Consider the following 15,100-nt stretch of genomic DNA (forward strand, 5'->3'; position numbering starts at 1 on the left):
TTTTTTTTTGTAACCATTTAGTTTGCTTACAAAAATAAAATGCCCTAATTAGAGCCTGCCCAATAAAGGATTTTTAAGGCCGATACGATAAAAATATTTGGTTATTTAAAAATCTGATATTCTAATATATTGGCCTATATATAAATAAATACATAAATTACAGACTTAAGATATGAAACTTAAAGTCCTTGAAGAAAAACACATTAACAAAAAAACATCTGTGTTGCCAACAGGGACGTTGTAGAGTGAAAATGGTTTTTATTTTTATTTTTTTAAATATTTATTTATCAGAATCATTTATCGACCATGATAAATGCCGACACCGTTAGTTCGGGAAATGCGTAATATCGGCCTGCCGATATATAAAAAACAAACTAAAACTGTCCAAAAAGAAAAAAAAAATGTTGTGTGTGTACACACATGATCTAATAAGACACGCATAAAATAACTAGGCAAAACCCATATATACCGATAGACTTCATCCATTTCGTCACATTACATCTGACAACCTCATGTTTCATGTTCTAAGAAGGTAATTCTCCACCTGTAAACATGAATGAGTCTGACATGGAAGATCACTGTGAGAGAAGGTGACTTTAACAAGTATGTTTAAGGCTTAAGCATGGAATGAATACACAATAAAAACCTCAGACAAAACATTTCATTAACACTTGCGCGTGCTTGTGCGTGTGTGTGTGTGACAAATACTGCATAAAGTATGTCAATCTCTAGTCAACTCAGATTTATAGAGATGACCCATCAGCTACAACGACAGGATACAGAAGCCCCTGGGCGTTGGACTTGGCGGTTATAGTATCCCCAAAAATCCAGGCAGTGCTAGAGTTAAAGGGTTTTGTGCTAGAGCAAGAACTGTATTTCAAGTGCAGTGTATTTTTATGTACCAGCCATGGTATCACCATATTCTGCATTTTTTTTTTTTCTTCTCTCTCTCCCCTCCCCCTCTCTCTCCCCCGTGTGTGTACAGCGAGTTCCTGGGGAAAACCCCAGGGCAAAGCGTTCAGAGATGGGTTCCTTCACGAAGCACTAGACGAGATGTCAACTCCAGTAATGAAAAAGAGCGACACGATGCAATCTTCAGGAAAGTGAGGGGGTAAGGTTCAATCAAGCTTGTGTGCATACTTGAAGAGTTGATGATCCTTCCTCACCGACCAAAAGCATATGTTTTTGCAACGTCCTCCATGACCTTTTATCAAGAATAACCCAGAAATGGTGTGGAAGAATTGCATTCACTTGTCTCTTAAAAATTGTTGGTACTAAAACCAGTTGAGTTGAGTCCAATTCCTGGTAAATTCACAAAACCCATCTGATTTAACAGTTTGTGTGGTTTTAATTCAGGATGGCCAGACGCATTTTTCTGAAGAAAAATGCCGATGAATGTTCAAAGAATAATCTTACACTTTTGAACAGTGTCTTGAACAAAGGTTACAGGGTTTAGGTCAGGTTGACCTAAAAAAAAATTCCTGTCTGGATATCAAATTTCAGCTTCCCCTAAGTGCTTTTTGCTATTCAGTCACAAAGTAAAGATCAGGAGGGGTCTCATTTATAAAACGGTGCGTACGCACATCTGTAAGCAATGTTCCCTTTTAAATAGTGTGTATATACATATAGAATTGAATAGATGTGCCCCATTGGTACCGATACCCTGATCCAGCTTGTAGTCAGTATCTGCCTGCTATCAGTATCTGTGCATCACTAGTCTGACATTAACTCACACTCTGCTCTCTGGAAAAAAAAACCAAGCAGAGATTGAGAGTGCCAATATGGATAATGAGATTTATCTAGAAATCTAGATCTTGCATACTCATACTGACTTCCTTATGTTGCTGCCTCTCCCTTGCCCTCTTGATTTCTTCTCTAGCATACTCAACAAACTCACGCCTGAGAAGTTTGACAAGCTATGCCTTGAGCTCCTGAATGTGGGCGTAGATTCAAAACTCGTCCTTAAAGGAATCATCTTGCTGGTAGGAAGACATTTTTATTCAACCCTTTGCTAAATGGAAACGTATTCATGACTTTTTTGGCCGCCCTGAGGGCAACTCCTACCCATACACCCTGACTGGTCCCTCTGACTTTCTCCCTTCTCTCCTCCCTCGCTGTGGTTTAGATTGTAGACAAAGCCCTAGAAGAGCCCAAGTATAGCTCGCTCTATGCTCAGCTATGTCTGCGCTTGGCAGAGGACGCACCAAACTTTGATGGCCCTTCATCTGAGATCCAAACATCCCAAAAGCAGAGCACAGTAAGTGTGGCTGTTCACCATTTGCTGCACAATTAAAGACATTTTTTTTAAGCCTTAAGTACATTTGTCCTCCGTCTTTTTTATTATATTACCGATGCCATTTCTGTTAAACTGAGCAGGCCGTAATAAATACCACTCTTCCCCTGATAAAAGCTATTGTGTTCACTTAATGATTATTTTGTTGTCATTTTTAATACTTCCCCTGCAACTCAGTTTTTCACATTTGTCATTCATATGTACAACATTTCAGCAGTGAAAGCAAAACTCTGCTGTCTCACTGTAAAATTTGTGTCCTGACACAATACGTGCTCCATACATGCTTCTGTTGACAAGCTTCGCCATGAGTTGCATCTAACGTATGGATGATGTTCTATTTTGCTATTCTAGACCTTCAGAAGACTACTGATTTCCAAACTTCAAGATGAATTTGAAAACCGCACCAGAAATGTTGAAAGTGAGTTCATGTCATTGTGTGAACAGTATCTTTGAGTCCATTTCATCATAGCCTGTCGACTGCTTATGTCTGTTTCTCCTCTCCCTTCAGTCTATGACAAACATGACAACCCTCTTACTTCTGAGGAGGAGGAGCAGCGTTCCATTGCCAAGAGCAAGATGCTTGGCAACATTAAATTCATCGGGGAACTTGGTAAACTCGACCTCATCCACGAATCTATCCTTCATAAGTGCATCAAAACAGTACGTGCACTCTTTTATCATTTTTATTTTGAAGTTCCCTCCCTTTTTTAAAGTCTGCACATCAAGAGTTGGAATCAAAACAAATGCTGCATACCTTCATGAAAACTAGAGTACCTTGTATGACCCCGCTGCCTTCTCTCTCCTCAATCTTTTTCTGAAGCTTCTGGAAAAGAAGAAGAGAGTCCAGCTCAAGGATATGGGGGAGGATCTGGAGTGCCTCTGTCAGATAATGAGAACCGTGGGGCCGAGACTCGACCATGAGAAAGCAAAGGTAACCGCGCCGGCCTTTCATGGCACCAGAACCGTCTGGAGAGGCTGTGAACAGCAGAACGGCCTCTCCAGATGAGAATAACTTTGTGGTCCTGGCATATGTGAAATTCAACAACAGAGACCACAAACTTGCAAAAACATTTTTCATAGCCTTTTTTATCATTGAGCGAGTTTCTTATGATTTTTGCATTGCAGAAGTAAAATCTTAAAGCGGCCATATTCTGCTCATTTTCAGGTTCATAATCATATTTTGAAGTTGTACCAGAATAGGTTTACATGGTTTCATTTTCAAAAAACACCACATTTTAACCACACGTTGCTGCAGATCCTCTTTTCACCCGGTGTGTTCCTCTGTTTTAGCTACAGAGTGAGACATCTCACTTGTTTTAGCTATGGAGTGAGACATCTCACTTCTTTACTATCTTTGTTGGTAGTTGCACATGCTCAGTACAAGGCAGGATTAGCTGGGAGACTTCTTCTAAACGAGGGCACGCTTGTGGAATACCTTCAGAACAGGGACATGGAAGTAGTACTTTTGGAGATTATGGTGAACTAGTCTGTGTTGTAGCTGTGTTTTGCCATTGAGAATGAGCTAGTATGCTTGCGCTAGCATGCTACGGTTAGCCACCTCGTCTCGGCTAGTTACGTAGAAAGCCGTGGAGATTTTGAACAGCTCACCCGGAGACTGAAGGCAGAGGACATTCAGAATTCTGCATCTCACTCAAAACCGCATGGATAGTTTTTTATTTGTATTTTTTTATTCCAAGTTTGTCTGCGTGTGGAAGCACCAGAGACGGCAAATAACAACCCAAATCCCAGAGTGTTTTTTTTCATAATATGGGCACTTTAAAGCTTCAGAAAAGTACATACAATTACTATAAAGTGATCAGGGCGCTAAGCGCAAACCGGACATTTAATGTTTTATTTGACTGGCTAGTTTTTTTTTGTTATACATCTGCTCTGGTGTCCTCTTTTCTTTTGTGCCTTTTGTGGTCCTGTCTGGGTCAAATGTCATGCCGGGGCCTTGCTAAGCTCACCGTCTGGCTGCACACAGCCTCACCTAAAGCTCCACTTGGCTCACAGCCAGTGCTAACCTGAATGCTGCTGCCATACTGTATGTACAAGGTCTGCCAGTCCTCACTCTCCTCTTTCCACCCTTTCTCCAGTCTTTAATGGATCAGTATTTTGGCCGTATGCGATCCTTAATGAACAACAAGGAGTTGCCTGCTAGGATCCGCTTCCTGCTGCAAGACACAGTGGAACTGCGCATAAACAACTGGGTCCCCCGCAAGGCCTTCATTGACAACGGACCAAAGACGATTCACCAGATCCGTCAGGAGGCAGTGAAAGTAAGTCCAGTGAAATGATGCCCCTTGTTCAGAATGCTCGCATTTTGGGATGATTAATAGTTCATGTCCAACATCCACAGCCAAGGTTGAGACATGCCTGTGTTAACGGGCCCCATAAATGAACCTGTAACATTAAAACCCTTTCTCCCTTACAGTTAAGCAGTTGCTGCACAGCAGCTCATTCTGATAAATGAACATTTAAAAACTAAAATGGACCGTCAACCATGTTATGAGCGTTAGCGTTGCGTAGTTTGTCCACCGGAGGGCGATTTACAACATCCTTGTTCGCAACACAGATTTTTTTTTTTTTTTTTTTTTAATTGTGTTTAATGTGAGACCTCATAAATAACTACAAATAACTAATGTTAGGGAAATCGGTTTGTTTTGTAATGCATTTCTGTATTTGTTTTTAAAATATATATCGGATTTTTAAATAAAATATTCATATCGGTATCAGCCTTAAAAATCCTTAATTGGTCGGGCTCTAGTTTAGTATTGAAGTAATACTTGAATGCCCTTGAATTAATGTTCTGGGTTGAAAAATGTATTGTTAATGGTATTGGACAATTTAATGACATTAGCTGTGTGTTGTGTGTTCCTGTAGGATTTGGGTGTTTTCATCCCAGCACCCATGTCTCAGGGGATGAGGATGGACTTCTTCCTGGAAAGCCCCTTCATGCCCAACAGAATGAAACTGGACAGGGAGACTCTCGGGGGATTGGCCGATATGTTTGGGCAGATGCCAGGTATAGGCTGTGGTCCTCTGTGTGTCTGCCTTTGAAGCTACATCTCGTCATGTTTTTTAATTCATTTTCATGTTGTTGATGTTACAACTGGACTGACTTTTATTCTTACAAGCATTATACGTCTGTTTATAATATTTAAGTTACCTCCAGAGTAATGCGTTTTGAAGTTCTTCTGGTACACAAAATGATGAGCTAAAAGTGATACAAAATAGTTTGTTGCCAAAGTAGTTTGAATTTTTATGATCACCTTTTTAGGGTGGTCATTTCATATAATAATCCCAATGTGTTTTCTGCTTGGACCCACTCTTCTGTGTAAAATCTCCACTGAAATTTAATTCAATTTTTAATTGTAGTATCAAATCATAAGTTATCTCAAAACACTTTATAAATTATAGTGTGGTCTAGACCTCCTCAGTCTGAAAAGTCACAACGATTCTAGTAATTTCCCCAAGAGCAAGCTACTTGTGCGACACTGGCGAGGAAAAACTTCCTTTTTAGGAAGAAACCTCGGCCAGACCCAGGCTCTTGGTTGGCGGTGTCTGATGAGCAGATATAAATCAACATACACACTAATCTTTCAACATTTTATAGTGAACACATACAAACGCTCACACACGTGTATAACATGGTGACATCATCTCTATACTTTATTTACTCAGGCAGTGGGATTGGAACTGGCCCGGGGGTCATTCAAGATAGGTACTCGCCCACTATGGGGCGCCATCGCACCAACCCACTCTTCAATGGCCACAGTGGCCACATCGTCCCTCAACCACAGTCACAGTTTGATGCAGGGCCAAAGTCTTTTGTTAAGTCCAACCAGGTAATCCTGCTAAAAGATTATTATTATTATTATTATTATAATTATTATTATTATTATTATTCATGCAGCAACAGTAATTGATGTTTCTCAAACAATTCAGTTGAGGTGAAAGTCTATGAAGGTTATCCACTATGCCCATGTGACCTTTGACAGGTTCAGAACCAGCATTTCCTCAACCAGAACCAGAACCACATGGCCCAGCAGCAGGTCCCGTCCAAGGACATGCCTCCACGATTCAGCAAGAAAGGACAGCTCAATGCAGATGAGGTAACTGGAACTACTTCGTAGCTGTGATGCAGGATATGGACAAAAGCATACATTTGTTTTGTCCTGAGGTGCACTAAACAATATGTAGTTAATTTTGATAAATTTGAAAGGCGCAGCAAAACAAATCTTATGTTGTTAAAGGGAAACTATGCAGTTTAATTTTAGCTTAATTTGCCTTAACTGAACCGCTTCGGAGTCATTGGCATGGTTATGATTTTTTTCCGAGTTGATTGGTGGTCGTCTCACTTCCCCCTAAAGCCTGTGAGCAGAAAATCAGGAACAGAGAAGGAAACGGCAGACTGACCGAGCGAGGAGTCAAACGCTAGTAAACATAGGAGCTGCCAAATAGGTATTCTAAAGCTCTATAGCAAGAACAAGGCAAAGAAATGGCCAAAACTGCATAGTGCCCTTTTAAAATACTGCTCAAGGTAAAACCTATGTATCATACTGTCCTGCCTGCAGGTTGAGTAAGTCTTCATGCCCAGTGATTATAAAAAGACGCGTTATTCTGAGGAACACAACCTGCTACCAGTCTTTCTTCTACCGTGTACTCTGTCTTTGATCTCTATCTTTCTTATCCTTCCTCCACTCCTTCTTCTCTTCAGACTGGCAGCAGGTCCACTGACTGCGATTATGAGATATGAGGGCATGGATATAGCTAATATGCAGATGTACCTATTTGTTTGTTTTAAGAGCAGAACCAGTACTAATTTATGTTTTGTGTTCATGTGTTTCTGGTCCCCCAGATCAGCCTCCGGCCTGCTCAGTCATTCCTCCTCAACAAGAACCAGGTACCCAAACTCCAGCCCCAGATCCCCACCATGATGCCTCCCAGCGCCCAGCCCCCACGTACTCAAACCCCCCCTCTGGGACAGGTAAAAGACATCCCCTTCTCACAGTTTGCCACCAGGTTATTTTCAACTGTCATAAACATTGAAAGTACAGTAGACACACAGTGAAAGTATACCCAAAAAAGTGTCAACAAACATGTTTTGAGATAAAACTGATCACAAACTTTTAATCTATGCACAGCTAGGACTCGTGTGTACACCATTTCAAACACCAGAACAGATTTTCACACCACTTATGCGCTAACCAGCACACACCGGGAAACACATTGTGCCATAATGAACAGTGTAGAGGGGAAATAATATGTTAGCAAAAACAATGAAAGGAAAAAAGAATCCTGGCCAAACCCAATCCCCATCAAATGTTATGGTTTCTTGGTGGAACTATATCTGTAATAACAGCATGACCTTTTTCCCCAGCCTCCACAGCTTGGCCTGAAGACCAACCCTCCGCCCATCCAAGAGAAACCTCAGAAGATCAACAAGAAACCACCTCCTGCCAAGGAGGAACTGCTTAAAATGACGGTAGGCAAAAACAAAATTTTGTATCTTTCAGGAACTCCTGCAATATATAAATAATGGAATCTTCTAGAAAAGACTGCAAGGAGTGCCACAAGAGGAAGGCAGGCCTATTGCCACAACCTACATTTCCATACTGATGTCACCAGGTGGTTAGGGCTCCTGCACACTGCCTGCGTGGCAAGCACGTCTCAAAATGTGCCACGCATGTGCGTTGTAAGCGCTTCCAGGCAAAATAGAATATGTAAAGATGTTAATGTCATTTTGACACAAATACATAAAAAAAAAAACATTTTCTGTCGAACTCCTTTTAAAAAAAATTGTATTTCAATTGGATTCTGATCAAACAAAAACATGGCCTTTATTATCTCAGGAAATGGAATTGAAATAAAAAAATATATATATCAAAATATGTGCTAACAAATGTACAAAAACAAATATTGACAAAATAAAGTTGCAGAACACGCTATTTTGTCTACAGTCAAGGCTAGCAGCAGCTGTGCCTCGTCAGACACGTTTCTGGTGTACAAAGACAGAAAACGCCATGCTCATGCCACGCAGGAAGTGCGTAGGAGCCCTTGGACTTAAAAAAATGTTGAACAAACCTTCCCAAAACCATCTTCAAGAAGCTAGTATGTGCCCAAAAAGTTAAATAATATATCTTTTAAAATAAGATTTAATTTCAAGTCTTTCCTTTTTGTCTTTTCTGTAAAGACAACAGTTATTAAGATCATTAAGATAGAGACTTATTGGCTGCTTATCTTTTAGAAGTATCACTTTTCCAACTGGCCACAGCTCATCTCTATGCGCTCTAATCTCCACTTCAGGAGGCGATGGTGACTGAGTACTTGAACAGTAAGAACTTGACCGAGGCTGTGAGCGGCGTGAGGGAGATGAAGGCTCCCAAGCACTTCCTGCCGGAGATGCTGAGTAAGATCATCGTGTGTTCCCTGGACCGTCCCGATGAGGACAAGGAGCACGCTAGCACTCTGGTCCACACGCTCCGCACAGAGGGCCTCATCACTGGAGAGAACTTCATGCAGGTACAAACAGCCAACATTCCTTTTATATCGGATTCAAACTAGTCTCGCATTGCCAGACTTTCACCCACAGCGCTGCGGAGGAGGGTCTGGCTAGTCGACACAACATTCCAGGATAGGAGAAAAACATGCTCTGGTTTAATGGCATTCCTTTTAACCAGTCGTCTTGGGCGGTGCTAAGTGCCGGACTCAATGACTGTGCCTCTGATAAATAGTCTCGGGAAAGAAAACTTGTAAGATCTAAGGAGCAGTTAACCACAGTCCTCAGAAATCGACCAGAGTTTAGAAGGCCAACTCAAAGAAAGCGGAAGGTGACGGACATCCAGCCTGAAAAGAGGGACATCTGGCAGAATTTCCGGCGGCATTTGAATAATTGCGGAAATTAAATATCGTCGATATAGACTAGACTGACACATGCTCTAAGTTAACTATTTAAACTGTATAAATTACAAAGAGACTTAATTGTGCTTGGTTACAGTTAGGACTGGGCGATAGGGAATAAATCAGATATCACAATATTCTTGACCAAATACCTCGATATTGATATTGCTGCAATATTCTAGGTTTGACAGTTGGTGCTTTAACAAAATATCTTCACACTTAGATTTTAGATAAATAATCATCAGTAATGTGGACATAATGTCTAAGTGGGGAAAAGACAAAAAAATTGTCTGGTAAGTTCAGAAAAGTACATAACTTGTAGCTTGATTTTGAAGTTGGTAACATTATGATTAATTCTGTGGCATTTCTTCTCCTGCAGGCTTTCCTCAACGTCCTGGACCAGTGTCCCAAGATCGAGCTGGACGTGCCCCTGGTGAAGTCCTACCTGGCCCAGTTTGCGGCTCGGGCCATCATCGCAGAGCTGGTGAGCGTGGCGGAGCTGGCTCACCCCCTGGAGAACGGCACACACTTCCCCCTCTTCCTGCTTTGCCTGCAACAGACGGCCAAGCTGAAGGACCGCGAGTGGCTCACCGATCTCTTCCAGCAGAGCAAGGTCAACATGCAGAAGATGCTCCCAGGTACGTAATGCTCCTGCTAACATTGATTTACACATCCACAACTATTTGTGAGGGTGTCCAAGCACTTAACTGTTTGACCGCTAGCACCAGTATTTTTTAATGCACATCTTTTTTTGAAAAATATGAGTAAAAGCAATATTGATTTACACATCACACAACCATAGCTGTGTTGTGATTTGGCTGCTACCTTGGCCAGGTCTCTCTTGTAAAAGAGATTCTGAATCTCAATGGGACTTCCTGGTTAAATAAAGGATTAATAAAATAATAAAAAGTTAAAAATAGGGGCAAGGTTGCGCAACCCCCCCACAATTTTTTTTTTTTTTTTTTTACAGCACAAATCTTTTATTTTTATTCATTTATTTCATCTTCTGCTACCTGAGCCCAGTCTGTGTGTAACGTAGAGCTTTACCTGCGTGTCTGTGCGCTGTGTAACGTTAGGCAGCCAATCACAAGCATTGTTAGGTCTTGGTAGAAGCATGCTTATTGGCTCACTGACACTGATGGGATTTGCTCCTTAGGTATTGTGTATTGAGGACAAGGCATTTTTTAATGCTTGATACTGTGGAGGCAAATTGGTGCCTAAAACAGGGTTTCTGCTGGTTTCACCAAGTCAAATGTAAGACTTTTTAAGACCATTTTGAATGAAATTGAAGATATATCACAACATCAACGTCAAATGTCAGAGTCCGGAAATATTGACTGAAACAATTACCCCATTTCTTAGATATTTCCTAGTCTAGATTGGCTGCAATATTAGTTGCATGTTGGTTTCATTTGTACTCACGATACAGCAAATTATATTTGGACTAGCAACAGAATTACAACATCACAGAATTAAAAAAGAAATCATTCTAAAGCGCTGCAGTGGCATTTCAATGAGCATTACAGGTAGCGTTACACTGACATAGGAAAATTAAGACCTGTTTAAAATGATTTTAAGACACAATACTTCAGCAAATGTACAGTATTGAATTTGAAATTGTGGGTTTTTTAAGACCCTGTGGAAACCCTGAAACAGTATTGAATTTGGTACTTAGCCCTGCTTCTGAACAACTGACTTGTTCTTCCTGGCAGAAATCGATCAGAACAAGGACCGCATGCTGGAGATCCTGGAGGGGAAGGGCCTGAGCTTCCTGTTCCCGCTGCTGAAGCTGGAGAAGGAGCTGCTGAAACAGATAACGGCAGACCCCTCTCCACAGTCCATCTACAAGTGGATTAAAGACAACATCTCACCCAAGCTTCACACTGACAAAGGCTTTGTCAACATCCTCATGACCAGGTAAATGTACAGCAGATTGTAATCAAGTTCATTTTTATGCACATTGAGGCTCAGTTTTAGTTGGTCAATTAATAAATTTAACATTAAAGTGCAAGAACAGTGAAAGGGGTCTGTGTTTCAGGCTTTTTTTGACCAGTACATAATTTGCATTCCCGCTGCGGATGGATGTCCATTACCTTCCGCTTCTAAACTCCGGTGGATTTATGAGGACCATGGTTAACTGCTGCTCAGATCTTTGCAGGGTAAATCCAGACAGCTAGCTAGACCATCTGTCCAATCTGAGTTTTCTGTTGTCACGATTAAAACAACTTTTGAACGTGCATGTCCCACCAAAACAAGTTCCTTCTCGAGGCTAATTTTCAGCGATTGGTTTAACAAATTGCTGATAAACCAGAGCACATTTTTCTTCCATCCTGGAATGCTTTGTGGACTATATAGACCCTCCTCCGCAGCACGGTAAAGGAAGGTCTGGCAATGCAAGACTAGCTTTAAAGCGATGTGCCTCTGTCTTCTGCTCTTGTCCCAGTTTCCTCCAGTACATCTCCCAGGAGCTGTGCATGGGCGAGGCCGACGAGCAGCTGGCCGCCCCATCCAAAGAGCAACTGGAGCAGGAGAAACAGCTGCTGCTGGCCTTCAAACCCGTCATGCAGAAGTTCTTGCACGACCACACAGAGCTGCAGGTCAGCGCTCTCTACGCCTTGCAGGTGCACTGCAACAGCAGCGCCTTCCCTAAAGGTACAGTACTCTCAAGTCTTGGCCAATCCACTAAAACTAGACCCATATAGCCGCTAGCTTTGAGTCTGTGCTACATAGTTTGTCCACCAGATAGCGCTGACAACCGGGAATTGTCATGTTCTGTAATTAAGTTGGTCATAATTTTCGGTCAAATTTGTATTCATGGGGGCACCTTGATAGCTCACCTGGTAGAGCGTGCACCCCATGTACGAAGGTTCAGTCTTAACCGCAGCAACCAAGGGTTTGGTTCCGATTTGCGGCCCTTTGCTGCTCATGTCATTTCCCTTCCCTCTTCTATGTCACATCTCAAGTTCTCCTGCCTAATGAAGTCCTAAAAATGACCAAAAACAAATGTATTCCTTAGGACTGTAAATCAGTAAAATGATTTAATCACACAATTATCTTAGTTGACTCGTGATTAATCATATTCATTTAATTGCACTTTAAAAAAGGGAGAAAAAAAAAACGTTGACGTTCAAAGTATTCCCAAGCAAAACGAAGGCTTGCTCGCCCCTCCCACAGAGCCACCTGAATGGCCGTGTTTTTTTTTTTTTTTTTACAGGGGTGTTTTCAGGGGTCAGGTAGTTCGCAGATAGGGAGGTGATGTTTGCTGTATTTGATAACAAATGTTGTAGCCCAAAAAAACATGTGACATCACTTAGAGCACCTTTTAATTGCCTTTCTTTTTCTTTCCACTAAGGCATGCTGCTGCGCTACTTTGTCAACTTCTACGACATGGAGATCATTGAAGAAGAAGCCTTCCTTGCATGGAAAGAAGACATTAGCCAGGAATTCCCTGGAAAAGGAAAATCTTTATTCCAGGTACAGTAATGCCATCACAGTGGGATTTAATTGTTCTTCTCAAACATTTGCAGTAACAGGACCAAGGCCTGAAGTTAACCTGCCACAGTCACTTTTTACCAGACTGCGTGCTTACATGTCCGTGTCCGAAAATACAATGGGGGCCCCGGCTCTCAATCAATGTTTTCCATTGATGTGGTCTTATTGGTCCGGGCCCATAAGCAACTGCTTACCCTGCCAAAAGTTACGTTTCTGAATCCCTCAATTCCCATTGGCTACCTGCCAATGTGGCAGGTAGATTGACACTGTTACCCAGCAATTGCAAAACTGACCCGCATTTGGCAGGTAGTCGGGGGTTAATTTCCGGTCCTGAACGGAACTTCTCTCGTGGCAATAAATTACTGCTTCATTTTTGTGACTGAATATCCTCTGTTATGTATACACATCATGTACCAACCTTTTTTGTACAAGACTGACAGATATACTGTATATGTGATGGAATTTTCTTTTCTTTTCACTTTTTCCCTCCATCAGGTCAACCAGTGGCTCACCTGGCTGGAGACAGCCGAGGAGGAGGAGTCAGAGGAGGAGGCAGATTGAGAAACCAAGAAGAAGCATTGTGGTGTAGATCGACCTTATCTTATTAGTACACTCGCCTTTGTTCACTTTATTTAACTCCATTCTTAATTTAACCACTTCCACGTGGCACTTAGCTGCTTCTGTTAGGCAAATATAAACGGAAAGCTTGTACCTGTAGGGCCTCATGTGTTACCACCCGCACACCGTGACGATGGGCTGAGAAGCATTTGATCTGTTGCCTAATGGATGTTTGATTTTGGATCTTGTGTCCTGATCAGCTTCATGAAAGTCTGGAGTGGCTCAACCATCTGTTTTTTTGTTTTTTTTTGTCTTTTTTTCTTTTTGTCTTTTTTTCTTTTTAAAGTTTGTATCTTTTTTTTTTTTTTCACTTGATGTTTTTTTCCATTTCTACTTAATTTTACTGATCGGAACTTCCCAAGTAGGAAACGGCTATATAAGAACATGTAGGATTTCTCCCTAAATAAATTGAATGAGTGGTCATCTTTGCTAATGTTAGTTTAAAGACCATTACCAAAAGGTCTTGTCATGGATTCCCTTCCATCGCACTCATGATATCCTTCAAAACATAAAGGGAGATTACAAATCACCAGACAGGCTGCAGAGGGATCTATTTAGTCAAACAGACAATATGTGACCTTCAGCATTTTGTTTCAGAAAGTGAGAGCCAAGCATAAGCTGGCAAAGCATTTCAACATGAATTAATGTGTGTTTAGTCAACCTATGCTTACTAAAAAAAAAACACGTTTCCGCTTTTTAATTAAATAAAAGTGCTCTTGTAGTCGCTGATAATGAGCATCTTGCTTTCTTTGTGATTTCCCTTTTTCGTTATCTGTCCCTTTCTTGGATGAGTGGTTGCAATATTCAACGATCCTCATATTATAATATTTCAAGAAGTTGTAATCATTGGTGTACCGCAGTAACGTTTCAAAGTTGCCTGTATTTCTACCTCTTAGTAAGATGGGCTTTTTTTTGTTTATTGTGCTTGGATAATGAAATCTACTAAGAAGAACCTATTATAGCCCAAGCAAATGCTGAAGTTTTTGATTTAGTCCTGGCCTAATTGCACAATAAAGCAGACTTTTCCTAATACATTTCACAAAAGAAAAGCTTGTTTTTATTCATTCAACAGCTCAGTTTCCTCTTTAAAAACGACAAGATGGCCTTTCAGAGTTTCATCTCACTCAGAATTTGGAGTAACCGTGTGAAAGTGGCCCGTTTTATTTCGAATGCTCCAGTGTGCAAAATGGAAGAATTTAATTTTAAATGTTTGTCTTGAATTGGCAAAGTGAAAGAAAACCGTTAACATAGATTAACCCCCCCTCCACTAATCTTAAACTTAAATGTGTCCAACTGCTAAATAAGTTTGACAACTGTGCTGACAAGCCATGCTTATGTATAAGACAGTGGATTCGGATCATATTGTAAGGTATTCCAAATTATTGTGAACCTCCTATCGCTTTAATGTCAATAAAGTCCAGTACATGAGCACCAAAGCTAGTCTTCACTTTTATTTCCACTGCTTTTCTTCACATATTCGAACTCTGCATCAAAAGCCTTCACACTGTAACACACATTCACGTTTGAGATAACCACAACCTCTGCTTGTTACTCAACAGTACAGTGTCTGTCTGATCTATCTATCCGAGAAGATCTCAAAACATTTCTCATTTTTGTGTATTGCGTTTATTTAAATTGAATTGACCTTCTGTTCTTGACCACACACCCTGGTAAGTGAGAAACCAAGGTATGATTGGATGATACATTTTACAAGTGATGTACAAAGTGTTGAAAAAGGTACAAAAACATGCCTTTGGCATTACGTACGAGTCCTAGTGTGTTACCAAACCAAGC

General features: G+C 41.0%; 2 protein-coding genes and 1 non-coding gene across 3 annotated transcripts in view; 2 read left to right on the forward strand and 1 right to left on the reverse strand.

The window, feature by feature from the left end:
* Nucleotides 1-14,745, forward strand: part of eif4g2b (eukaryotic translation initiation factor 4, gamma 2b) — a 51,497-nt gene extending 36,752 nt beyond the window's left edge. The window contains exons 4-21 of the mRNA XM_032524702.1: nucleotides 986-1,111; nucleotides 1,880-1,982; nucleotides 2,126-2,257; nucleotides 2,645-2,711; nucleotides 2,802-2,953; nucleotides 3,114-3,224; nucleotides 4,390-4,572; nucleotides 5,177-5,318; nucleotides 5,978-6,141; nucleotides 6,295-6,408; nucleotides 7,155-7,283; nucleotides 7,677-7,781; nucleotides 8,603-8,818; nucleotides 9,576-9,834; nucleotides 10,909-11,113; nucleotides 11,640-11,848; nucleotides 12,549-12,670; nucleotides 13,184-14,745. Of these exons, the coding sequence (XP_032380593.1) occupies nucleotides 986-1,111; nucleotides 1,880-1,982; nucleotides 2,126-2,257; nucleotides 2,645-2,711; nucleotides 2,802-2,953; nucleotides 3,114-3,224; nucleotides 4,390-4,572; nucleotides 5,177-5,318; nucleotides 5,978-6,141; nucleotides 6,295-6,408; nucleotides 7,155-7,283; nucleotides 7,677-7,781; nucleotides 8,603-8,818; nucleotides 9,576-9,834; nucleotides 10,909-11,113; nucleotides 11,640-11,848; nucleotides 12,549-12,670; nucleotides 13,184-13,249 (2,605 nt within the window). The 3' untranslated portion in view covers nucleotides 13,250-14,745. The remainder of the gene's footprint in view (nucleotides 1-985; nucleotides 1,112-1,879; nucleotides 1,983-2,125; nucleotides 2,258-2,644; nucleotides 2,712-2,801; nucleotides 2,954-3,113; nucleotides 3,225-4,389; nucleotides 4,573-5,176; nucleotides 5,319-5,977; nucleotides 6,142-6,294; nucleotides 6,409-7,154; nucleotides 7,284-7,676; nucleotides 7,782-8,602; nucleotides 8,819-9,575; nucleotides 9,835-10,908; nucleotides 11,114-11,639; nucleotides 11,849-12,548; nucleotides 12,671-13,183) is intronic.
* LOC116694844 (small nucleolar RNA SNORD97) lies at nucleotides 6,886-7,058 on the forward strand. Its single transcript, XR_004333291.1, has one exon. It is a non-coding gene; the product is annotated as a small nucleolar RNA SNORD97 (small nucleolar RNA).
* LOC116694811 (myosin-14) overlaps nucleotides 14,513-15,100 on the reverse strand; it is an 8,105-nt gene continuing 7,517 nt past the window's right edge. Inside the window, exon 7 of the mRNA XM_032524703.1 lies at nucleotides 14,513-15,100. This exon is cut by the window's right edge and continues 540 nt beyond it. The gene's annotated coding sequence lies outside the window, so the exon portion shown is untranslated.

This window comes from Etheostoma spectabile, chromosome 8 (genome assembly GCF_008692095.1).
Source record: "Etheostoma spectabile isolate EspeVRDwgs_2016 chromosome 8, UIUC_Espe_1.0, whole genome shotgun sequence".
Lineage (NCBI taxonomy): Eukaryota > Metazoa > Chordata > Actinopteri > Perciformes > Percidae > Etheostoma > Etheostoma spectabile.